Here is a 25,976-nt window from a genome sequence, read left to right as displayed (position 1 = left end):
GGATGAACAGGGACGTCTGCTCAGAGCCATGCACGCAGAGTCCAGAGCCTAAAAGTTGGCCAGGCCCCCAGAGCCCTCCTAGACCAACCCTTCCTGACTCAGCTGGGAATCAGGGATAGGAAGGGAACTGCCCAAGGCTGCCTGGGGATCTCTGGCAGCCCTGGGGGCCAGGTGTCCAGAGCCACAGTCCCACATCTGCCCAGTTCACTCGAGCCCCCACCTGTGAGGCTGCCTCATTTTTTCCTCGCTGGGAAATCACTCTGGGAGGTCATTTAGCGGGGAAGTGGGGCCTGCCGGGGAACACGTGTTAAACAGTAAAAAAAAACCGGCAGTGAGGAACAACTCGTTGGCCATAAATCTCTCTAGAATTTTTAAAGGACCTAGGGAATATTGACATGAACTAAATCTAATAAAACATTCATTTAATTAAACTTTAAATGATCCAAATATTTGCTGTTTGGTTAATATTTGTGTAGCTGACAGGAGCAGAATTATGATGGTTTTGTCAGTATTCACGCATTCTAATTTTGCCTGAGTCTTTCCCGTGAAATCGCACATCTTCAGACATACAAATGCTTGGGGCATGCTCAGGAAAAATGTGGGAACCAGCCGTCCCAGTGGCGGATGGCAAGCCGCACAGGCTTCCCACTTGGGTTCGTTCACTTATTTGTTTATTTTCAGCCCTGTGCTACAGGCTCCTCCAGACATTTTTCTACAACTGTTTAAAATACAACTTTGTGTTTCCGAGTGTAGAGGGGAGCATACAGCTAGCTGTCCTCTGCCGCCTCTGGTCCCCACTGCAAGGACCCCTGGTCGCCCTGCCCGCACGCACCCTCAGCAGGGATCAGCGCCACTGTGCTCCTGGTCTGGGCACTCTCAGCCCAGCGGAGTCCAGAGTCCCATGATCCCTGACAGTTCGGCCTCCCAAGCCCCCGCTGGCACAGTCAGGCTCAGCTCTGAGAGTCTGATGCCATCCTCAAGTACAGAGGCGCAGGGCATACCATGGCCCAGCCATGAACCACTGGGCCCCTCCATACCACTCAGGATCAAAGGGTCTCTGGCCCCTTGAATGCAGACTCTGGCTCTCTGCCGCATCTGTGTGGTCACTCTAGGTGGAGAGGGGTACCAGCCGGGTGAGGGAGGGTTCAGCCTCCTCTTCGAGCCTCCTTGGTTCCCCTCACCTGCATACTAGCAGGCAAGTTCTCTGCCCTTCCCGCTGTGTCCTTCCCTATTCCCCTGGGGACAAGGGGGCTTTCCACGCCCCTTCCCACTTCCATAGGGCCTTGAGGCTCATCCCAGGAGGGAGAACGGTCTCCTCTGTACTTGGGCACAGCGGGAGCTACACAATATTAGTAAATCCCTCTCCCCGTCTCTTCCCCTCTGAATCTCTGAAACCTAGGTCTTGCTACAGGGGGGTTAGTGCCTTCTCTGCCCTGAGCAATAAGCCTCATGACTCAGAGGTGGGAGGGCAGCAAGTTGAACATGATTTAAAAGGGAGCTTGAAATGCATCACTTTAGTGTTTATAAAATATTATGCCGTTTGCGTCTGCATCAATCATCTGGTGCTTATCTTTTCCTCATGTGGCTCCTTCACCAGGAGTCCCATTTTTCCTGTGTGTGATTGTCCCCTCTCCACTGGCCTGTTGCCTTTTTTTCCTTCTGTATTTCTGTTTCCTTCATTTTTCATTCAGCCATCCAACGAGCACTGATTAAGTACCTAGTGTATATCGTGTTCATCTCTGTGGGCCCAGAGCTGGGCCATGAATGTTTGTAGTTGGGGGAAGGGCTTTGCTGCCCAGGACGGGACTGGTCTCTACTGCACCAGCTCTCACTGTACCTGCTATGACGATTTTTGCTCCCCTTCTCCACCACCCCTTCCCCCTGACATACACATACTAGCAAGAGAGTCTGAGCCTAGGTGTGTCGCCTGGTCGCAGCTCAAACGTGTCCCACTGAGTCATAGAGCTCGGGTCCCAACTCTGGGCCTTGCTCCACCCCATCAGGGCCCCCCAGGTCCTAGCACCCTTTGCCGGCATCATAGAATCAACCCAGGCCCCCAGAGCCAGCCCGCCTCCCTCTGCCCACGCTGCCTCCCCAAGCTGCCCAAGAAGATATGAGGGAAGGGCAGTAGGGCGGCCATGCAGTCAGTGAAGCTAGCGACTCCCCACTCCAAACCTCATCCCATGTTGGCATTTGAGTAGCCTAATTTGATTTTTTTTCATTAACCCTGAGAATTCCAAAAGGTCTGTGATTCTGAAAGGGAGATAATTTAGACCCTTCCCATTTGCCTGACAAGTGATCAGTCTTAATGCCAGTTATCAAGTGTGAAGCAGCAAGGATTAGTCATTTGTGCGGCCCAAAGTACACTTCAAAAATTAAAGGCTGCAGTGCACAGTCGCTGAACAGAAACCCAAATCCAAGTTCACAGGCTCCTTAGGCAGCAGCAAACCTTCAAAGGTCAGCCAGTTCGCTCCCCAGACTGCAGACAGCGCAACCTTTAATTTGCCCCCAGGTGGGCAAGAAACCTGTCGGCCCAGCCAGCGGACCTTGACTGCACTTGGCAAGGCCCGGACTCCATGGGGCCTGGTGAGCACAGGGCGGGGCCAGCGCATCTGGCTCCCCGGTTTTAGCAGGGCAGCCCCATGGCCCCAGCAGCCCACCTCCCTGGCTCCACTCACAGATCCACAGCCCAGACACTTCCCCTGCGCTGGCTGTGGCTCCTGACCTGATGTGACTCACAGAGCCCTTGGAGCTTTTGACGTAAGTCATGGCCCCTCTCCCAGGAGTTGTGTCCATCTGTCTGTTTAACCAGCCCACTGCAGATAATGCTCCTGATCCCTTAAGTTCCCCGGACCCCTGACCTGCAGTAGATCCCCTTGTCCACATCCTTTCGAGTCCGCCCGGGGCCTGCAGCTGACAGCGTCTCCTTTCCCTGCAGAGGTGGTGCAGCTCAGCCTCGCCCCCGAGGAGCAGGTCAGTGTGGCCACAGTAACCGTGGGACTCAGCACAGTGCTGACCTGCGCCATCCGTGGAGACCTGCGGCCACCCATCGTCTGGAGGCGCAACGGGCTGGCCCTGAACTTCCTGGATTTGGAAGACATCAATGTAAGTCACCAGGCTCTGTCTGAGCTCAGACCCACCCCCTGGGGAAGCCAGCTGTGTGAGATGCCTTGTGGGAGCTGCAGGGCCAGAGGGCTTTCTTTTCATATCCCCCGTTGGTGCCATCCAGCCTGCTATCTGGTGTCTGGAAGTATCAGCCCCACCTTGTGCAGAGAATAGGATAGATGGATGGTGTATGCAAACTTCCAGCCAGGCCCAGAATAAGGTGAATACTAGGGGGAGACCTGGTGGGCGTGGCAGGAGGTTCCCGGGCAGGGGAGAGCATCTGACTTGTGGGGGGAGATGCTCTCTCTCCTCCCAGGGAGTCTCTAGATTCTGAAGCTGGGAAGGACACAGACAGCTGGACACTGGGGAGAGGGCACCCCCTGTGGAGGGCAGAGGTGGCCTCTGGGATGGTTGGCTGGAAGGCAGGGGCAGGGGGCGAGGTAAAAGAAAATGAGATCAGACCAGAGGGACCTGCCCAGGGGTCTTGTTTGCTGGGCAAGGAGTATGGATGTGATGAGTTAAGAGGAAAAAAGAGAGTTCCTGTGTCCTCCCAGCCCAACATGAGCAACAGGGGGGCCTCCTGGGCTCTGAGGGCCCCAGGCAGTCTGCACTGGGGTCCCCACATCACCCCACTCTGCCTCTATGACTGGATAGTTTCTTAAACGGATCCTCAGTGAATTAATCTATTAGAAAAGCATGTTAGTGGTGTCTCCCTTCTATGGGTCTTGAGGAATAGAAGGATTGAAGAATATGCACTGGCCCTGGTTTGGCACGGGTGTGGGCGCGGTGGTTTCCCAGGAGTTCATGTGAAAAGAGGGAGTAATGTCACCCACGCAGGGAGCTGCCAGGATGGCAAACAGGTCTTGAGCTACAGTGACAGGAATTCAAGTTTCAGGCAGAAGACAAGCAGCCCTAGTCTCCTTGGCTCAGGACAGGCCAACCCAGAATGGGCCACTTGGCCCCAAGAAGGAAGACCTATGGAGTCAGTGGTCAGTTCACGCTAGCGGCTGTAAGGTGGGGATCAAGGTGCTGTGGCAGAGGGAGCTGGCCTGGGCTGTGTGACCCCATGAGTTGAACTAACACAAAGGGCCAGGGTGCACCCCGAAAAGAGACCAGTCGGGGCTGCTTGGATGGAGCACCACTCCAGCCATCAGCCCTGCCCTGCACTGGAGTGACCCATCACATCAGATAGTGAGCTCCCCATCCCTAGAGGCATACAAGCTCAGGGTCATGGTAAACAGTGTTGTCAGCCACAAGAAGGCAGCTAAACCCCATGACCTTAAAGATCTCGTCCAGCTCTGAGACTGCTTTGTGGAAAGAGAGGGTAACAAATCACAAAGCTGGGACTCTGCTACTCTCTGGGTCCCTTTGGATGCACACTGAAGATGGTTGGGAAGCAGGTGGAAAGAGGGGGGTCACTGTGGAGTCCAGCCCTGGGCAGGGCTGGGCAGAAGTGCCCTTCCCTCACCTTTGTCACACCAGGCAAGATGGTTTCCTTGCAGTTTCCCCTCTATAGTGAGCACGGACAGTCTCCACCCACCTCTGAATGTCAGTGCCAGCTCAAGCCTGACTGCTTACTGGTCAGGTGCTCAGTGGGCAGAGTTCTTCCTCTGAGCCTACGATGCCCAGGGTTTGTCTGAGATCTTAGCAAGGGAAGGCAGTGTCCTGCTTGTAAAAACTAGGGTGTGTATGTATGTGTGCATGTGCATGTTATGTGTGTTGCTGGGGTGCACGTTTGTGCGTGCGAACCTCTCAAGGTGGGTTGTCAGCTTTTAACCATGATTGGCCAGTGGTGATTAATTCAGAACTAGGTCAGGCCCGCCTGTATCTGAACGTCCCTGTGCATTGCTCGATGCTCTATTTAAAGACATTAGAAATAAAGGCAGAGGCAGAGCTCCTTTTAATGCACTTGCCATCAGTTAATTAAATTACTTTGAGTGTCTTTCCCCTCCCTCGAACATGCCTCCAGCACCAACTCAATTGCATTTCTACTTTTCACAGAGAGGTTAGCAATTTGGGTAATTGTGGTGCAACTGGAGATTAATGGCCTCTCGTTACCTCCCAGGAAACACTCGCTCCTCTGGGCAAGTGAGCAGCCCGCGAGCAAGCAGGGCCCCGTGGTTCTGAGAAACACCCAAGTGAGGGCGCAGAGCAGTGCTAGCCCCACAGGGGTCCTGGCCCGATACGTGCAAACACACACACAACACACGCACACACACAGACACATATACAAACACACACATGTACACCTGCCTTCAAGAGAGAGGAGAGACAGCACAGCCTTACTCATGAAGGGCAGAGGCTCCAGGGTCGAAGGGACCTGGGTTTAAGTCTCAGCTCTACCACTTACTGGCTTAGCAACCTTGGAAATGGCATTTGACTTCTCTAAGCCTCAGTTTCCTCTTCTGTGGAAAGGGGATGAATAGTAGATCCTGCCTCATAGGGCAGTAATGAGGATGAAAAGACACATGGAGTTCTTAGCACATGATGTCCATGCTATTATGCTCTTATTTTCATTATTTCTATCATTACTACTTCTCCCACCAGACAGCACTCTCAACCCCTTGCAGCCTGAGTCCCCAACCAGCTGTCAGCGCGGTCTGGTGAGGCCCCCATCAGGCAGATGTGACTCTGGGGTGGTCCCTGCTGCCTGTTGTCACCTTGATTCAGGTCAGCCTTGATTCATCCGGGGGCAGACACTGACCAGCACCTCCAGTGGGTCCAAGGCCACCCTGGGTGAGCCATACACCTGCTCTGAGCCTGCAGGGCAGTGGAGATGAGGTTGTCCTCCTTGAGAGGGCATTTTCAGGCTGAGCGTGTTGGCAGGGGGCACCCCACCCAGTGACTGGCACACAGCAGGGGTTCATTAAGCACAGCCCTGCTCTGGACGGTGAGGGGAGTAGCCGTGGAGGAAATTGGGCTGGGTCAGGGCAGGGCTGGGCCATCAGGATACACAGCGCATCCCTGAAGCAAGACGGGTCAGGGGAGAGCAGTCCAGGGGGCTACCCTCGTAGAGCAAAGATCACGGATCGGTAGGTTCGTACAGCCCCCCAGCCTGTGACATCTCAGCACCTACCCCCTCCTGCCGTAGTCAGAGATGAAACACAACACGATCACAGGCCTTGTAATGAGCGGCTGGCTCCGAAACGCTGCAATGACAGGGAAAGCTGATCAGCTTACAAAACCCAAGGCGGGGAGATTAGAGAGCACACAGAGGTGTGGGCCTCCTTTCTTTGTCATTTGTATGAGACATCTTGATTGGCAACAAAATATTAATCACTTTTTCACTACTCTCTTAATGAGAAGCTTTCATGGGCAACAAAATATTAATTTGTCTTGTCTTATCTGTTAAGAATTCCGTTAATGAATTCGGTCACAGAGCTATTACAGAATGCCATGCTAATGACACATGTAATTAAACTTTTCTGACTTGCCAACATCAAGGAGGCCCCAAGCATCAGAATAATATTTGTTCAGAAAGCAAATGTACCCGTTTAGCCCGAAGCCGCGCAAGGAGGAGCCCCTCAGATTCCCCAGTGAGCGATGTCGCTGTCAGGAGCAGTCAGGAGTCGCCAGTGTGTACACAGTTGTCCAGACAGCACACGTGAGGAGCCCTCCTCTGGATTCACTTACTGAGCGACAAGCCCAGCGCCAGAGCATAGAGCAGAGACACTCTCCCTGGCTTCGACGGAGCAACGCAGCACCGTGTCGCCGGTCCTAGGGACCTGGTATTCCCCCTCAAGGGTGCCTGAGCCCTCCCCGCAGCAAGACACCTCAATCTCACTGCAGCCCGAACCGTGAGGGGCCCTGACTCAGCCGCACCTGGAGAAACAAACCCCCCGAGCAGAGGGCAGCACTGGGTACCAGGAGGGCAAAGACCCCCCAGACAGGTGCCCCCAGCTGGGGTGGGAATTCTGCCCGGCTCCCAGCAGTGGGTCTCTGGATTATGATACCTCCTCCTGTTTGCATGATGGTTTCTACTTGTGCACAATCTCTGGAGCTCACAAACGGCGGCCTATAATTTGTTTATGTCTCAGCCAACTGCTGGGATCTCTACAGGAGCAGCTGTGTGTCTAGCAGCTTCAGACCTGGCCCTGCGCCCACTGCCTCAACCCTCAAGGACCCAGGGCCATGGCTCCAGCTCAGAAGGTGCCCTGGTCTCGGGCCAGGCTGCTGGCCGGGAGGGCACCTACGCTGGTGTGCCAGGTTGACCCTGCACCTCTCAGCACCCCCACCCCCACCCCGTAGACCTGTGGTCAGCCCGCCCGGCCTCTGGCCTGCTCTGCTCAGACAGCACAGGGTCACATGGGAGAAGGGCACCCCATCATCCCAGGGGGCCACAACCAGAGCCTGTGGGGGGAGCTTATGCTAGGGAAGGACTCTGCCTTAGGAGGCAGTGAGATGCCCTCACCACAGGTACCGAAGCAGGAAGGGGACCAACCGGGTCCCCTTTGAGGGCTCTCTGGGCCCTGGGGTCATGCAGCGCTGTGATAAGGAAATCACGTGGGAGACAGGACCCCAGGGGATGTGAGTCCTGCACGGGAGCCAGGAAGCTCCCTTTTTCACCCAGACAGCAGAGTCTCCATCTTCCCAGGCTTCAGTCCGGGGTGAGGCCCATCTCAGCAGCAGATCCATACACTCCTCACCTAGCCGGGCCTACACACTGGGTGTTCTTGGGGGTGGGGGGAGGCTGTCCCACTGTCTGCAGAAGCAGGGCCCATCCCGGCCTCAGAGCCCTGCCCAGACCACACAGCGGCTACTCAGAAAGTGGAAGGACCATCCCCAAACCCAGTCTGCACTCCCTGCTCCAACAATGTCCCCTGCCCTCGCCACATAACTGTCTTCCTCACTGTCCCTTATGTCCCCAGGGACAGGAGCTGCCCATGAGGGGAGCAGAAGCAGGGAGAAGACATCCCCAAAGTCCCAGAAATCAGCTGATCCCCAAATCCTTGCTAGTATTAATACAGGTATTTCTACCATTGGTACCAAGACGCTGCTGTGTCTGGGGGACTGGTCCCTGAGACAGTCCATTCGGAAGCATCATCTCATTTAATCCTCATCACACCCCTGTGAGGCAAGTGGAATTCTGTCACTCAGGGGTTTCAGGAACTTACCAGGGCCTGCAGCCAACCTGCATACCCCAGTTAGAGCTTCATGGGTTCCTTGCTCTTAGGACAACAGCACCTAGCACCCAGCATTGCCAGGGTCTCACTCTGGGGCAGCTGGACCTACCTTCTGCTCTAGCAGTAATGGCTGCAGTACCTGAGCCCCAGTGGGCGTGCCCACTCTGGCTGCAGCCACGTGTCTGGTGCTCCCAGTCTCATTAGCTGCTGGCCTCTGCTGCAAAGAGAAGGCAGAAAGCTCTTAGACCAGCACATGGAGTTGTTTGGCGAAGATATTCTCAGGGAGAGGAAACATTTTTCTATTGTATTCTTCTTTTTAAAAAAAAAAAAAAAAAGAAAAGCTCATAACAAACCCCAGTATATTGCAAATGACTTGAAAGAGCCACTCTTTTTTGTTGGTTTTTTTCTTTCACCAAATCTCCCTATTTGGGGCTTTCAAATGTCGACAGGCAGAGTACAGTGATAAAAGCAGAAAAACAAAATCCATTAGAAGAAAGTATTTGTGGCAGTGTTTGAAGGATGTGTTAAAAGGTTCACTTTTTTCCCATGCCTAAATGGTGTAAAACCATGAACAAATAACTCTAATGAAGCATACGCTCTCAGCCAGCTCTTCTTTGGAAGTGAGTTATTAAAAAGACCAAAAGAGAATGATTTAGGAGCTCATGACTCATTTAATTTTTATTGTCTTTATATGAACCAGTCATGAATCCATTGTAAAAAGATGAGAGGCGTTTGATTAGCATGGAGAGCTGTTTGCAACATGCTAGACGGTGGTTGTAGGTTCTGCATTAAAATAATCTCATTAAACGCTTGGGTACATTTTGTTTTAAGATCTTGGAAAACACTCTACTTGAAGCATTCAAAGGCTTTGGCCAGTTCTCTCCAGCTCCTGTCAAATCCTGGTTACGGATGCACACTCGGTTCTTTTGAGTTTTGGATGAACTCAAATCACTAGGAGGATTGGCCAAAACTCTCCTAGAGACAGCGCTTGGCCCATGATACAACAGCTTGTAGAGCTCATGGGGGACTCTGCCTTCCAGGTACCTCATCTGGCCTTAGCTTTCTCAGTGGCCTCCTCAGGGTCACCCCTCATTCCCCATTGTACCTATGCTTTGTGATCACTTCTGGCCCCATCTCAAAGGTACCGGGTTCCTCAGGAAGGTTCTGATCCAGCTTCTAGACCCTAAATGCAGAGCTCCAAGTCCCAGGCCAGGGAGCTCACATTCAGGCTGCTTTTAGGCTTTACCATCTGCAAACAACCCTGCAGTGAGCATCTTTGTACATACCTCTTTGCACATTTCTGTAAGTAGGTGTTTAAGTTCTTAGAAGTGGAGTAACTCCATTGAGGGTGGACACATTTTTCTGTTTTGATGGATATTGCCAAATCTCCCTACAAAAAATAAGTTGCACCCAGTTTATACCCCTTCCAGCAGTGTATTCAAGTTTTAAACACCATAATAGCAGAAAATTCCTGATTGCAAGCCTTGTTGGTCCCTGAAATGAGCCATGGAAGGAAATTTAATCAAATCCTCTCCGGAATATTTCATAAACAGCAGGAATGCCAATCAGTGGTCTTGGCTGACAGTGTGATCCAGGTTAGAGGAGCAGGAAAGGCTCTCTTGGCTTGGGTACTCATGATACAAGTGTCCCCGGGGGAGGGTTGCAGGCTTCCCAGATGAAGGCAGCAGGTTCTAGACGGTCTGAAACTTTTGTTACCAACCAGGGTTCTTGGCCTTCCTTCAGTCAACAGAAATTGACTAGAGGCCAGAAAAGAGATTTAGGCAAGGCTTTATTGGGGACCCTGCTGCAGCAGAGGGGAGCAAAAATAACAGTTTCCCTTGCTTGCTTGCTTCGGAGGGGAGCAAGCTAATTCCTTATGTGGGGGGAGGGTAGGGGTGTGTCCAGGGGTCTGGCTAGAGGGGTGGTTTAGGTGTTCTGCCCACCTGTTAGGTAGTGCTGTATGCAGGGGGCACGTGCAGTGCAGACATCTCTGAGGACCGGCCATCACCAAGGCGCTGCAGTGTTTGGGTCCATTTGTGCAGGTGGGATGCTAGGGTTCATGAGATTCAGGGGGAGAGTCAAATCAGCCGGGAGGGAAAGACCCTCTACCTTCTCCATCCTCTCCAAAGAGAGCCAAGGAAGCTCCTGAGAAGGGCAGTTAGAAAAGCTTGGAATAAATGTCTTTAAATGGAGTTTTAACTTGTAGCATTGACAGTGAAAACTGAAAGTCGCTCAGTGGTGTTCGACTCTTTGCGACTCCATGTATAGTCCTTGGAATTTTCCAGGCTAGAATACTGAAGTGGGTAGCCGTTTCCTTCTCCAGGGGATCTTCCCATCCCAGGGATCAAACGCAGGTCTCCTGCATTGCAGGCGGATTCTTTACCAGCCGAGCCACAAGGGAAGCCCAGCATTGACAATACCATTAACCTCAACTCTGAAATCATTCTGGAGTCCTTGTGTTTAACATTTAGTCACTAAATAGTCAGCACTGATGCCTCATCTTCATATTACTTCGACCTGACTCACATGTATCACTGTGACAACATCTCCCATCTTGCCTCTGCTTAAATATTGTTTAATGCTTAAGTCTTGCTTAACTGCTTGCTTTATTAAGGGCAGATACCTAGAAAATAGCTTCTTTAAAAGGCAAAAACCATTTCTTTAAGTAAAATCATCTCTTTTCCAAAGACAGATGTGCATCAATACAAAGAATGGTCTAATCTAGCATCTGTTTATTTCTGGAAGGAACCTTGATTTTGCTAATACATTTCTATGCATCAGAGCAAAAGAAAAAAAAGCCATCCATAAAAAGACAATTACAGAGATGCAATCAAGCACTGATAGCAGTGTTCAGACACATCTCAGAGAACCTTCAGGAGAGAAAGGATTGCAGCGTTAGTTTTATGTAACTTCTTATAAATCAATTTTTAAAGTAATTTCTTTACATCCAATGAGGGAAATTTGATTTCTGTAGCCAGTATTCATGTCCCAGAAAACAATATGCACTTTTTTTCTATAATTATATGATGCCTATTGTTTCAGCCCAGAGACCTTTTTTTTTTTTTTTTTTTTTTTAGTACAGAATCACATTTTCCCCAGAGCCTGAGTCACAGGCTGGTAATGAGTTAGCTGTTCCAAGTAGTGCATCACCCATCCAGCAGCCCCACACCCTCCACACCTGAGGGATCACACCTCTGCTCCCAGGAACACTGAGGAAAAACCAGAGGCTAAGCAACTCTGTTGCTGCTGCTGCTGCAAAGTCACTTTAGTCATGTCCAACTCTGTGTGACCCCATAGATGGCAGCCCACCAGACTACTCTGTCCCTGGGATTCTCCAGGCAAGAGTACTGGAGTAGGTTGCCATTTCCTTCTCCAAGCAACTCTGTTACAGGCTCACAGAAGCCATGAGCCTAGTCTGGGGTTACATGGACTCTGCCTGCTGCCTTGTGTGGAGCCCTCCCAGCGTGCCCAGGTCTGAGAATGCAGTGTGGAGAAGGAGGCAGGGTGGGGAAGTGGGGACGAGACCTGAGATTGGCTCTCTGCCTCCCTCCCAGCCACTTGATTTGGACCCCTTTGTGATTGGCGACATGGGAAAGCAGGACACATCCTGGACATGTCCATTGTCCAACCCAAAGAACCAAAATCAGGAAAGCCCCTGCAGAGAGCCCAGCTCAGCCGCTTGTACAGTCTGCTCAACGAGTATCTACTGAGGGCCACCCTGTGTCAGCCCTTCGCCAGGCACTGGGGACACAGCAGTGAGCACCGGGCACCGGTGTCCCTGCCCTCCCCTAGGGCACTCACGTGCTAGTCAGGGGGACAGGTGGCAAACAGTACGCTGAATGGGAGTAAGACAAGGGGCATCGTTGGGCTGTGATGCGGGGGGCAGGTGCAGAGCGCAGAGGTGGAGGTCACTGCATCGAGCCTCTAGAGTAGCAGTGGAGGTGGTGGAGGTCACTGCATCGAGCCTCTGGAGTAGCAGTGGAGGTGGTGGAGGTCACTGCATCGAGCCTCTGCTAGTAGCAGTGGAGGTGGTGGAGGTCACTGCATCGAGCCTCTGGAGTAGCAGTGGAGGTGGTGGAGGTCACTGCATCGAGCCTCTGCTAGTAGCAGTGGAGGTGGTGGAGGTCAGACTCTGAACATATTGTGCAGGAGGGCTCTACTTTCTCATCCTCTGGGGACTGGCTTCTGTTTTGCTTTATGGTTTTCAGGGTTTTTTTCTGAGGCTTAAACCGGGCGATGTGTGTCAAGATTCCCAGCGCACGGTTAGCTCGTGGATGCTGAGCTGGTGTTGTTGCCTAGCACCACCCTTCTATGGACCTTGGGCACCTCAACCTGGGGGCTCTTCTCAGCCTGCAGCCCCCATGACCACACCATCCCCTGGAGGTGGCAGTACGAGCAGAGGGTGCCAGAACCCGAGACTGGCTACAAGGGCCCTCCTGTGAGGAAGGGCTGTGGATATGAAGGCTCAGGAAGGCAGCCCAGAGGGAAATGCCAGGGGACCCCCAGCCCCAAACTCCGAGAGCAAATGGATCGGGTGTCGCCCTTTGGGTTGGAGTCTGTAGTCTGTCCGGGAACCAGCCAAGTGAGGCACAGAGGGGTTCCCAGTGTAGGGGCCACACCCAGCTCCCTAGCCCTCTCTCAAGATGCCTTTCCAAACTCTGAGACTCCAAGCAAAATGTATTTTCCTTCAGACTTAGCTTTTAACGTGGGAAACAGCTCAGATTAGAAATATGTCATCCCCAGAAGTGACTATTAACTTTTCATAAGCGACTCAGGTATGAACCCTTTATGACTCTGTTATGACACAGGACAAATCAGCTCTCTGGTGTTTTATTTCTATTATTGAAGCTTCCACCGGGTAATCGGAATGGGGCTTTTTAAAGCAGAGCAATGTTTCAGAGAAAACTCTTAAGGGTTCCTGCAGCCTTCTCCAATGTTTTACCCAGTGGGAGCACTTCTGAGTGTCGTTTTCCTTGATACCAAGAGCAGACTGCATGCATCCACTTTCCACCTTCCAGCCTCTGCCTTAACCCAGACCTCACTTGGGCCTGCACCCCTCATTAGGTTAACTAGCCAGAAAGCATCCTTAAAGGACTCATGGTTGTGGCTGGGCCCTTGCCACACTGACTAGTGGCCTTTGTCCCTCCTGCCACCAAATTGCTTCCATGGGAGAAGGGAGCTCAGGAAGGAAGAGAAATAACAGGAAGGATGATTTGGTGTTGTCTCCAAGGGGTCAAGAGGAGTTTTGCATCTTCTGTTAGTAAGAAAAGTAGACAAATGTATACCTGTGGCTGATTCATGTTGACATATGGCAGAAACCAACACAGTACTGTAAAGCAATTATACTTCAATTAAAAATAAATAAGTTTTTCAAAAATAAGAAGAAGAAAAGGAACAGCCAGATGTCTGTCATGCTTCCCATCAGCAGACAGGACATAGTAATTTTCCACAACTTCCAGGCAGGGGAAACCAGTGCCCAGAGGGATGAGGGGACATTGATCAGTGACAGAGTTCAAGCTAAAGCCTGAGTCTCCTGAGTGTAGCACCCGGCTTCCCCCATCACTCCTTATAGCTAGTGCTGCCAGCCCCGTTTCTTACCAGGGAGTCAGAACCTGTTCTGCCCCATAAGCTCTGAGTACATGTTTGGTAACTAAAACCAAACTCCCTGAAACTCCAGGTAATTCTGTCCTCAGCCTGTCTGCAGCTAGTGCCTGGATGGGGCCAGCATTGTGCAGGGCTCTGCAGAAGAGGCAGCTGGCTGGAAAGCCCCTGGGGGAGTGCTTCATGCCCTGCGCTTAGCAGGTGACTTTGATCAGCCCAAAGCTCCCTCCTGCCCATCCCTCCCCACGTACTGGCCAGATCGGACCCCACAATGAGGCTGCAGGTGTCACAGGGACAAGGCTTATCACTGAGCCATCTCTCATGGAACGCCTGGCATCAGTCCCACCTGCTCTCTTGTACATCCTGCCCTTGTTTTTGTTTGCCTTCATTTTCCTCAGATTTCTGTTTTCCTTCCCTGGGGTTACCCAGATCTCTGCAAGCTGCCTGAAATTATTTGGGGAGGAAGGTAAGATCTAAACCAGTGATAGGCAAACCATACCCTGTGAGCCAAATGCAGTCCAGCCCATTTTTTAATAAAATTTCATTGAAACATAGTGATACTCATGAATTTAGGTATCAGTATGGCTATTTTCATGCCTCAAGGCTGAGTTGAGTAGTTGACAGAGCCCTATGGCCCACAAAGCCAAAATATTTGCTATCCAGTCTTTTAAGAAAAAGTTTGCAAAGGAGGCCACCCTCCAGAGCATCTCAACAGGTGGACAAGAGTCCAAGAAACCAGCCAAGCAGCAGCAGGATTAACAGGCGGGGCAGGTAAGGCCAGCTGTAGAAATGGAGATGGAGGGTGCTGGGGAAGGCATTCAGCCGGGCCTCCCAGAGAAGGTGAATCAGGTCGTAAAATGACGTACAGGGTCTGGGCAAGCAGCACAGTGGTGATGCGGCAGTCCTGCTGCCCAGGCAGCTCTGGCTGAGCAAGGGGCCAGGCAGAAAAGACCTCCTCACACCTACAGGGTTTCCGTTTTCTGGCAAAACCCAAGATCTGGCTGTCCTTCCCAGCCCACTCAACAGAGAAGCCAATCTTGTCTTCCTTGCCCAAGCAGGACTTCGGAGAGGACGACTCCCTCTACATCACCAAGGTGACCACCATCCACATGGGCAATTACACCTGCCATGCCTCCGGCCACGAGCAGCTGTTCCAGACTCACGTCCTGCAGGTGAATGGTTAGTAAATGGCTCCATGCATGTTGTCACCCCAAAGTGTTCCCCAAAGGCTGCTCAGAATAACCCTCCTCCTCTCTTGCATTCTGTCTTCTTGAAGAAATACCTGACCGCAAAGTGTCCCATTGCTCCCGTATGTAAAGGGGGACTGGGGTGGTGGGCAGGGGCAGAGTCTGCTAACTCACTTCCCAGTCCGGCTCTTCCCTGAAGCCTCCTCTGATGAAGTGAGTCCAGGTGGGAGGGGGTGAGTCATTTAGGTGGGCCAGCACCCCAGGGAAATTTGACATGTCCAGCCATGCCCAGCTGGGCCCCACTGCTGGCGCCGAGCAAGCCTGAGCAGGGTGTCCATGCACCAGAGAATAATGTGAAAGCTCCAAGTCAGCCCCAGATCCTTGGTGGCAGCCGGTGTCTGGGGCTTCTGTTTTGAGATAAAGTGTACACAGTGTTGAGGATAATTGCATCACGAGGTTCAGTATCACTTGCCTCTGGGATCCTGGGTGACAAGCCATTTAAGGACAACAGAGTAAGCCCAGCTTGCCTCTGCGTTTGTCCTATAGGATGTTTTAGGGATTTTTATATTCATACTGCCTAAATCACATTTTATTAGTATTTCCCTTGAGCTGGGGCATACTTAATCCTCTGGGGTTTTGTGGCTGTGCCTGTTGGCTTGACTCCAGATGTACAGTGAAGTTTCTGGATTTCATCAGAAATAACACACAGGTTCCTAGTTATAACATCCCTTGGATGAGCCATCCAGGCTGGCATTCAGAGTTCAATTTGTGTGTGCAGCCGGTAGGCAGTGTCTGGGTCACTCCAGGGGCAGATTGTATGCTCTGCAGTGTGAAGAGGGCGCTGCCATCTATAGCTGGCAAGTGGTACCCAGCATCGTACCGTGTTGGTGAATGCGTGGTTGCACAACTCCACGTGACTTGGCACAGCTCCCTCTGGTCCTCAGACTAGCTGAAAATGGGAAATCAAGAATTCCCAGATCCTCCATCCAAGCCTTCACATCTTGCGCCCGCCCCATAAGAACCGAGGGTACAAGGAGAAGGCTTGAGCCTGGTCCCCTTCATTTCCTCCAGAACAGATCTGTGGGGAGAGGGGCCTGGGCGGGGAAATCCACTTGCCCAGGAGCCAGAGTAACTCACGAGTGGGAACCTGTCCTCACCTCAGGCTTCTGCAGGAGATGCTGTGGTCTTAAATACTTTCAATATACAAATTGCAGGTCCACACAAATTGTGGGGGGATCCTTCTGCCTCGTCTTCCCCCAGAATTCTGAGACAGAGCTCATGATGGGGAATGAACCACTTCCTTCCTCCCAGTGCCAAATCCGAGAGCAGGGCCCAGGCTCATGGATACCATGTGCTGCTGGCCTTAAAGTAGAGACTAGGCTGCTTCCTCTCACCACTCAGGTGGAGAATGGACTGTGCAGTTGGAGAATTTTGTTCAAGCCTCCGTACCCACCCACCAGCCTCTTGCTAAAGGGACTGCTTGGGGAAGTTGAAACAGCAAAACCTCCGTGCTGAGATCCAGAGAGAGGTCACTCGCAATCCATTTTCTGATTGCTGAGAGATTTAAGGCTTCTCTTTAAGCTGAAGTCCTAGAGTCAGAGGCAGCACACTGGGACCTCTGTGGTTTTTTTTTAATAGTTTTATTGGTAATTTATTTATTTATCTGGTGCATCAGATCTTAGTTGCACAGTCAGGATTCTCATTGCATCATACGGGATCTTTCGTTGTGGCGCAGACTCTCTAGTTATGATGCACAGGCTCAGGAGTTGTGGGCTTAGTTGTTCTGAGGCATGTGGGATCTTAGTTCCTCGAGCAGGGATCAAACCCGTGTCCCCTGCATCGCAATGTGGATTCTTAACCATTGGGCCACCAGGGTAGTCCCAAAACCTCTGTATTTTGCAGTAGGCTTTCTATCTCATTCCATGGCGCACTGTTTGGCTCCGTGGCGGTCAGGCTAGGCCATCCGGGTGGGCCTCACTCTAGGAGCCCTTGAGGTCCCTGGGCTGGGCTGGCCACCAGCACTTGGGGTGGCATTTGGGTCCATTAAGCAGCTCCTCATGGGAGACAGCGCTAAGGTAGACCCAGTATTGCCTCCCAAGGATGAGTCCATTGCTGGTTGACCAGGGACAAGACATGAGATTTTCCAGAAGTGTATTCCAGAAGTGAAGCTCGCTGTGTTGACTGAGAGGATAAACCATCCTGTCTATGTGGGAAGACGGGAAGATGCTGTTGAAAGTAGAATGGCATGAAAGGCACAATTACAGTAGGAACGCTTCCCAGATACCTACTGGGCACCTTCTCTGTTTCACGGATGAGGAAACTAGGGGTTGGAAACTACAGAGAAATTAAATTACTTGCCCAGGACCCTCAGCCCTACAATTAGTAACTGCAAAATAGATCTTGACACCAAAGCCTGGACTCCTGATGCCTTTTCCGCCCCTTCATTCTGGAACATTGCATTGTGGTTCTGGAGAATTCAGGTGTGGTCAGTTGGCAGGTTGATGTTGATCTGCTATGGGGGCACACTGCGGGGGCCGGGGGTGGCGCAGACAGGGAACAGGAAACCTGCCTGGCCTGCCCCTGCCCCAGGTGCTGAGCTCAGGTCAGAAGCAGCAGGCATCCAAGAAGGACTTACAGCACAGAGTAAGGGCAGCCGCTGCCCTCAGCAGGACTGACGTTGGTGACCTGCACAGCTTGGTCATCCAGTGCTAGGTGGGCTCAACAGACCACTGTGCAGACACTGATGCTGCTCAGGGTCCCAGGGTCAGGAGGGCTGGGCTGCGGGGGAAAACTCACAGAGGCAGTGGGCTTGGGGGCTTCCAGGCAGAAGGACTGGGAAGGAGAGAAGGCACTGTCTGTGCTCAGTACAGAAGGAACGCTACCTTGCTGGGTCATCTTGTTAGGAAGTTGTGAGAGAGCAGTAACAGGTTCATCTGTAGGTTTTGTTCCTTTTCATCATTCATCCCTAGCATGAGTCAAAAGCATAAAAGATGTCCCCTAGTAACCTGGGTAGAATTAGGTGTGGTCACCCAACTGTGTTGCAGGTGGTGAGGTTTGGTCTCCTCTTGGCCTGAAGAGGGCCTGTGGCTTATTTGAGCCGAGGCAGTACCTGGGACATAAAGGGAGTGATCTGTGTCAGTTCCTCCTGCTAGCTTCTCCTCGGTCAGAGTGAGGACAGGAAGGGAAGGATGATGAAGTGGGGAGGAGAGGCCCTGGCCAGCCCCCTGCCTTTCAGAAGGCTCAGAATTCTCCAGGTGACCAGCAGGCATGCCAAGTATGTAGCTGGTGGGCCCAAGAGACAGAGAAATCATTCATGCGAAACCACTCAGACGAATAGGAACTGGGTGAGGCTGTTCCACCCAAGGCACAGTGCAGACCCAAACGGGAAACACCTTTGTCATAAGGTCAAGACATGAATTCTGAGCCAGAGAGGCCTGAGTTCAAGCCCTAGTGCTGGTACTTCCTTGACATACATCTTAGGTGGGTAAACTCACCTGTAAAATGGGAATAACAATATACCTCCTGCCTTATAGGCCTGTTGAGGTAGGATGTGTGTCAAATGCTTGGGAAATATCTGGAAAGATGTAATTCAAAGTCCAGGATGGGACAGATATAGGGGAGATTTTGTTTTGTCTCAAACCTTATTTTAACCGTAGTTGGTGCACACAGATGGTCTGAACTCACAGAGCTTGCAACCCATTATACAGATGGGAAGATCAAGATCCAGAGGAAGTTGCCAGGCCAGGAATAAAATATAGACTTCTCCCTGGAGCTACTCCATTCCCTGGTGGCAGGGGCAGGACCGCACACACAGGCTGAGCTTCTGGGCGCCTTCTGGGATTTCTCCATCCAGAGCTCTGCCTTGACCTGGTTTGCTAAAGGGAACACTTCTAGGCAACTATTTCCTTTCTTTCTCAAATTATTAGTATAACTTCCCCATAGACCAGGCCTCCCAGAGATGAGACCCAAACACTGACATGATTTATAACTTCATCCAAACCTCCTGCATTGCTTCCATAAGAAGGAGGAAAAACTTCAGACATAAATGATTAATCCATTAAATTAAAAACACCTTCGACCTCCCCACAGTTCAGACAAGTAACGATTCATTCCCAAAACACAATAGTAATCTCCCGAATCTGTTGATTACTGCAGCTTGGTACTTTTGTGAATGTGCCTCTTACTTAAGACATATTTATGCTGCCTTTCACCTTGGAAATGATCGATGTTTCCCAAAGAAAATGTGCCGTTGCGTTATGTATTCAAATGTTTTCACGGGAAGGTTTTGCAAATTTAAAAGGAAATGAATGTGTTTACCCAGGACAACATTAATTTCGAATGATTTTGGTGTGTGAATTAACACAAAGGAAGGGAGGAGATCAGGGCCAAAGGAAAGCAATTGGGCTTTGCCTTGCTCCTGGCAGAGAGCTGCATCTCTGCCCAGACCTACCCTGGAGAGGGCAGTCTCTCACAAAGAAAATGCAGGACTTTTCTCTGATGGGAACCTACCCAAACGGGGACCTCGGGTACCAAGGTCTTGGATGCCTCCCTGCTCAGGGTTCTCCTCAGGCCCTCGCTCTCCTGGCAGGAGGCTGGATCCATGGCTCTGGCTACAGTGCTCACTCAGACCTGGTCCACACCACCTCAGTCTTAGCAATGCCCCATCACACTTGAGGAACACAGCTGGGTCCTGTAAGCAGTGACCAGGCTCCCACCCAAATGATGGGATGGCTTTAGTTTTTCCCTCTAACATCCTAGTACCAGTTTTCAACTCTGCCAAGGTCAGGGCAGGGCAAAATGGGCTTCTCAATGGTGCCCTGGAGTCTGCCTTCCATTCACAGGCCACCCTACCCTCCACTCCACCATGCAGGGCGTGGGGCCGGGAAGACCCAGGAGGCCGCTGGCGCTGATCTCGCCCAGGGGCCTGGGTCAGTCTTCAGGGTCCCTTCCCATTGCTGCTGGCTGAGCTGTGCTACTTTGGCCTCCACCATGCCAATCTCTCAGGAACCTTGGGAGTGGAGGCCCAGGCCACTTTTTCTCAGAGGGGCAACAGCAGCTGCCATGCCCAGGAGTCCACGTGTGCACACACCCTGGGACCTGGGCCCTGCCCCACGCCTCCCACATGCTCCTGCCCTATGAACTCCTCGCTCCCAGACATGCCTGCCCTGCCCCCCTGACTGCCCTGCCCCGCACTGATTGTTCCCTTGGCTAAGAATCTCCTTCCCACCCTCATCCCACCTCCACCCTGCCTTGCCACCAACACCATGTCATCCTCAGGATTGTCATTCATTCAACAAGCATTTACTGAGTTTCTCTCCATAACACTCACCAGGCTGAGCACTGAAAACAGCAGTGGAGACACCAAAATCCCCATCCTTGTGGAGCAAGTCAACGGGTGGAAGATACTAAGGGGGGAATTTTTTAAGCAGGAGGGGATAAAAAGACGCCAATAAAAGCTGGAAACTTTAGGTAGGATGGCAGGTCAAGGCCTTACTGAAAAGATGACATTGTGTCCATGGGGTGGGAAAGTCAAAGATGCCTCCAAACGATCTTTAAGGAGGAGGAGTGGCCATTCACTGAGCAAAGAAGAGGGTGAAGGAGCAGGCTTGGAGAAGGAAGATCAGGAGCTGGTGGTGACATGATAAAGACAAGGTGTCATGTAGCCTGTGTGGTATCTAAGTCCGGAATTGAAGGGAGAGGTTTTGACTGGAGGAATAAATGCCATATGCCTCACAGGGTGGGTGGTGTTTAAAGTCTACCAAGGTCGATGCTGAAGGAGGACAGATAGAGAATGTCCAGCAAGCGAGCACGATGGCTCTGAGAGCCTTGGCGGGAGTGGTGTGGGTGAGAAAAAGCAGCCAGGAAGGCCCAGACAAAGCCACAGAGATAGAAAACCAGGAGTATCGCATGTGGGACGGAGTGATCGGCTATGCTGAATTCAACCAGAGGTAGGTCAGGGAAGGTGAGGACAAGGAACTGGCCACTGGATCAGGTCAGTGGAGGTGGGCGTCACTGAAGCCCAGAGCAGAGATGTTTCCACGGTGTTGGGGGGTCTGCTGGAGCTGGCTCTGGGGGGAAGAGAACTGAGAGCCACTGAGTGCGGACAACTCTCCAGGGTATTTCTAAGAAGAAAAACAAGGCACAGTTGGGGAGAGAAGCAGGGGTAAGATGTTTGGGGTTTTTCCCCCAAGATGGAAATTAAAAGCATTTGTGGACTGATAGGAAAGATCCAGTTGAAACGGGGAACTGATACAGGAGGGAGAGAAAAGTGCTGGAGCAACATCCTGGATGAAATGTGAGGGGATGGAATCTAGGAATGAGGCTCTTGGGACAGAAAACTAAAAACCGGCGTTTTTCTGGAGAAGGGAAGGAGAAGGTCTGCCCCATCTCCCAGCCTACGGGGTGGGGGACAAAGGGGAGAGGGAGCCACATCCACTTAAGGGGCTGCAGGAGGAGTGTCACCAGGCTTCCATCTGAGTGAGAAGGTGAAGGGAACTCACAGAAGAGCTTGAGGAGAGAGGATATTTTGCTGCCGGTGGAACACGAGCTCTAGAAGGTACAGTAGCAGGTTTGGGGATAAGGGATGCCCCCAGAGACCTCAGCTCTTATGAAGACTGACAGGACTCCAAACCAAGGGCATGAGCAAAAGTGTCGTGGTGGTCCTGAGTTGGAGATGAGACTGGGGACGGGGCCACTGGGAGGAGGAGCCCTTGAGGACTGAGGCCCATCTTTAGTCCGGCTGATGGACAGATGGAGGTCTGAGGAGGAGTGGTTGTAGCCCCCAGGATGGTTTCAGCAACTGGAGACCTCCCAGTCCAGCCAAGGGTGCCCCTCTTGGCGCCCGTAAGCCGTCTTCTATCCCCTGCCACTGGAGGCCCAGGTGTCTTTGCCCGGCAAATAGACCATTGTTTTTGAATGGATGATTTCACACCTTCAACTTTCAGTCAGGGTTTGTTTTGTTCAACGCTGCCACCTTTCTCAGTTCAATCCATCTGTGAGAGCTTCCCCATCAGGGCTCACCCAGCATCTCACCTACAACCTGACAAGTAGAAGCCAGTCCCCCAGCCCTCTGGAATCAAAACACCGTGGGGCGGGCCCAGCATTGTTTTAACAAGCACCCCCAACCCCACCCTCCCACCAGGGGATGCAAGTACATGCTCAGGTTGACCTCTTCATGGGTCCACAGAGTCCCATCAGACCTCAGGGCAGGGGCAAAGGCCTGTCTTCAATCTGGTGCTGGCCACCGGGCACCTCACTGAGGAGGGCAGTCCACAAACCCGCAGCTCACAGGACAAGCCTACTGTCAATAGAGGGGGAGGCACCAGGGCAGAAGGAAGGTTGGTGTTTCCTTTGTGAGGTGGAGAGAGTGCATCTGAGTGCTCTATTCTGATAAGTCTTCCCAGACCCCATCCCCGTCCCCCTTCTTGTCATGCCCATCACACTAGCAATTATGTCATTCACCTTCCTCCTGACAGAAAGCTTCATGAGGCCAGAGACTGGGCCAGTCTTTTCCACCTCTCCTTGTGTAATGCCTGACACTTCGTGGGGGTGGTTATTCAGTCACTGAATTGTGTATGATTCTTTGTGACCCCGTGGACTGCAGCATGCCAGGCTTCCCTGTCCTTCTCTTTCCTGGAGTTTGCTCAAACTCATGTCCATTGAGTCGGTGATACCATCCAACCATCTCGTCCTCTGTCATCCGCTTCTCCTCCTGCCCTCAATCTTTCCCAGCATCAGGATCTTTTCCAGTGAGTCAGCTCTTTGCAACAGGTGGCCGAAGTATTAGAGCTTCAGCTTCAGAATCAGTCCTTTCAATGAATGTTCAGGGTTGATTTCCTTTAGGATTGACTGGTTTGATCTCCATGTGTTCCAAGGGATAAGAGTTAATAAATGTTGGCTGCACAATGTTGAGTTGACAGAACTTTGTAAAATCAATCAAGACCATTAATGTGGTGCTGAACTCAAAGATGGGAATTCCCTCAGCCCCCCTCACCACCACCACCACCACCAACGCCTCTGCTATGTCTACCTTTCCCTTTTCCTCTCCCTCTCCTCTTATTAGCCATTGTAATTCTTGAAATACTGTGTGATACCTGGTATGAAAAAATGTCATACCATGACATGTTTTTCAAAATTTCTTCCACTATTCTTGCACATTCTTTCTTCTAGCTAAATTTGAGAATTGTTTTGTCAAGACCCCACCAATTGATTTGAACTGGAATTAGATTAAATGTTTGGCATAATTTGGAGTATCTTGTTTCCTAACAACAGTAAGCCTTCCAACCCAAGATCATCTCCCTCTAATTTTTCAAGTCTTTTTTCAATGTCTTCAGGGAGACGTTATAATTTCCTTCATTTCAGTCTGCTGTGTTTTCTGTCTCATCACTGCTGTTATATAAGTTTGTCTGTTTGGGTGTGACACGTTTACAGTAGTCACTTTTAAAACCTTTCATTTTTGGTTCATTATCTGGACCATATCCAAACAAAGTACCATTTTTCTCCATCTCTTTAATATTTGTTCCTTTCCAATTTCTTGCCTTCTGTTGACAATAACATCCACCAAATGTTGGCAGTCTGATATTACCTCCTTTCCTCTTTTGTTTTCTCCCCACTTCATGTTTCACCATTCTGAAAAGAATGGTGCCATTCTTTCGTTTTATAGAGATATTCTTCATTGTAGGAAGAAAATGTTATTCTGTTCCTATTTTATTGAGGTTTTTTTCCCCCAAGAAATGGATTTCGAGTTTTTTTCCAAATGCCTTTTAGTGTCTAGCAAGATTATCAAATGGTGTTTCTTTTTTGACTGCCTTTGACTTGGATATGATTAATTACAGAGTTCCTGACGTGCTTCCACTGAAGCACATCATATTTGTTCCCAGTGTGATCTTTTAATTCCATGCTAGATTTGATTTGCTAATATTTTTATGTGTGTATTTGTTTTTTTGTGTGTTTTTGATTTTTATTTTGTTTTGGAGTATAATTGATTTACAGTGTTGTGTTAGTTTCAGGTGTCCAGCTAAGTGATTTAATTATACATATATATATATACCCATTCTTTTTCAGGTTCTTTCCCCCTATAGGTTATTACAGAATATTCAGTTAAGCTCCATGTCCTATATAGTAAGTCCCTGTTGATTATCTGTTTTATATATCGTATGGTATGCATGCTAAGTCACTAAAGTGGTATCCAACTCTTTGCAACCCTATGGACCATGGCCAGCCAGTCTCCTCTGTCCATGGGATTCTCCAGGCAAGAATACTGGAGTGGGTTGCCATGCCCTCCTCCAGGGGATTTTCTCCACCTAGGAATTGAACCCTTGCTTCTTTTATCTCCTGCATTGGCAGGCAGGTTCTTTATAACTAGTGCCACCTGGAAAAGTGAAAGTGTTAGTCACTCAGCTCTGTACAGCTCTTTACGAACCCAAGGACTGTAGCCCACCAGGCTTCTCTGTCCATGGGATTCTCCAGGCAAGAATACTGGAGTGGGTTGCCATGCCCTTCTCCAGGGGATCTTCCCAACCCAGGGATCAAACCCAGGTCTCCTGCATTGCAGACTCTTTATGGTCTGAGCCATCTGGGAAGCCCATTTTATTTATGTGCTCAGTCGCTCAGTAGTGTCTGACTCTTTGTGACTCCATGGACTGTAGCCCACCAGGCTCTTCTGTCCATGGAATTTTCTAGGCAAGAATACTGGAGTCGGTTGCCATATATGTGTGTTAATCCCAAACTCCTAATTTATTCCTCTCCTTCACATTACCCCCCTGGCAAGCATAAGTCTGCTTTTGAAGCCTGTGGGTCTGTTTCTGTTTTGCCAATAAGTTCATTTGTATCATTTTTGCCTCATATAAATGATATCATATGACATTTGTCTTTGACTACTTCTGTTAGTATGATGATCTCTAGGTCCATCAATATCTCTTATTTTTACTTTATATCAGAATATAGTTGGTTAATAGTGTTAGGTTTGTTAGTTTCAGGTGTACAGCCAAGTGATTCAGCTATACATGTCTCTATTCTTTTCCAAAAAGTTTTCCCATTTAGGTTATTACAGAATATTGAGCAGAATTCCATGGGTTATACAGTAAGTCATTTTTTAATAGGTCCTAATTTAAATATAATAAGGTGTATAGTCCTATCTCAAACTCTCAATTTATTCCTCCCCACAACCTTTCCACTTTGTTAACCATATGTTTATTTTCTAAGTCTGTGAGTCTGTTTCTATTTTGCAAATAAGTTTATTTATATCATTTTTATAGATTCCAAATATCAGTGGTATCATATGATATTTACCTTTCTCTGTCTGACTTACTTCACTTAGTATGATAATCTCCATGTCCATTCATGTTGCAGCAAATGACATTATATCATTCTTTATAATGGCTTATAAATTATACTATATATTCTTCATCCGTCAATAGACATTTAAGTTGCTTCCATGTCTTGGCTATTGTAAACAGCAATGAACTTTGGGGTGAATGTATCCCTTTGAATCACGGTTTTCTCCAGATATACATACTCCCAGGAGTGGGACTGTTGGATCTTATGGCACCTCCTAAGAGATGTTTTCAGCTGTTATCTCTTCAAATATTTATTCAGGTTCACTCTCTCTCTCTTCTCTTTCTGGTACCCCTATAATGTGAATTTGGTGCATTTAATTTTTTTTCTTCTGGCATCAACTGTGCCAAGTGTCTTTCTTAGGGCATTTAATGTTGTCCCAGAGTTCACTTAGACTGTCCTATTTCTTTTCTTTCTTTTTTTTTTTTTACTCATTTCCATGACAGTGATTTCCACCATTTTGTCTTTCAGCTCACTTATCCATTTTTCAGCCTCATTTACTCTGCTATTGATCTCTTCTAGTGTATTTTTCTTTACAGTTATTGTATTTTTCATCTCTTTGTGTTTGTTCTTTACTTCCTATAGGTCTTTGTTAAACATTTCCTGTGTCTTCTTAGTCTGTGCC

The 25,976-nt window shown here is 50.1% G+C and overlaps 1 protein-coding gene across 1 annotated transcript in view; it reads left to right on the top strand.

The window, feature by feature from the left end:
• Window positions 1–25,976, top strand: part of FSTL4 (follistatin like 4) — a 414,248-nt gene that overhangs the window by 353,593 nt on the left and 34,679 nt on the right. The window contains exons 7-8 of the mRNA XM_065935361.1: window positions 2,939–3,105; window positions 14,888–15,008. Coding sequence (XP_065791433.1) covers window positions 2,939–3,105; window positions 14,888–15,008 — 288 coding nt within the window. The remainder of the gene's footprint in view (window positions 1–2,938; window positions 3,106–14,887; window positions 15,009–25,976) is intronic.

The sequence above is a fragment of the Muntiacus reevesi genome, chromosome 1 (genome assembly GCF_963930625.1).
Source record: "Muntiacus reevesi chromosome 1, mMunRee1.1, whole genome shotgun sequence".
NCBI lineage: Eukaryota > Metazoa > Chordata > Mammalia > Artiodactyla > Cervidae > Muntiacus > Muntiacus reevesi.
The sequence above is the reverse complement of the archived record's forward strand: the minus strand, read 5'-3'. Positions and strand labels throughout refer to the sequence as shown.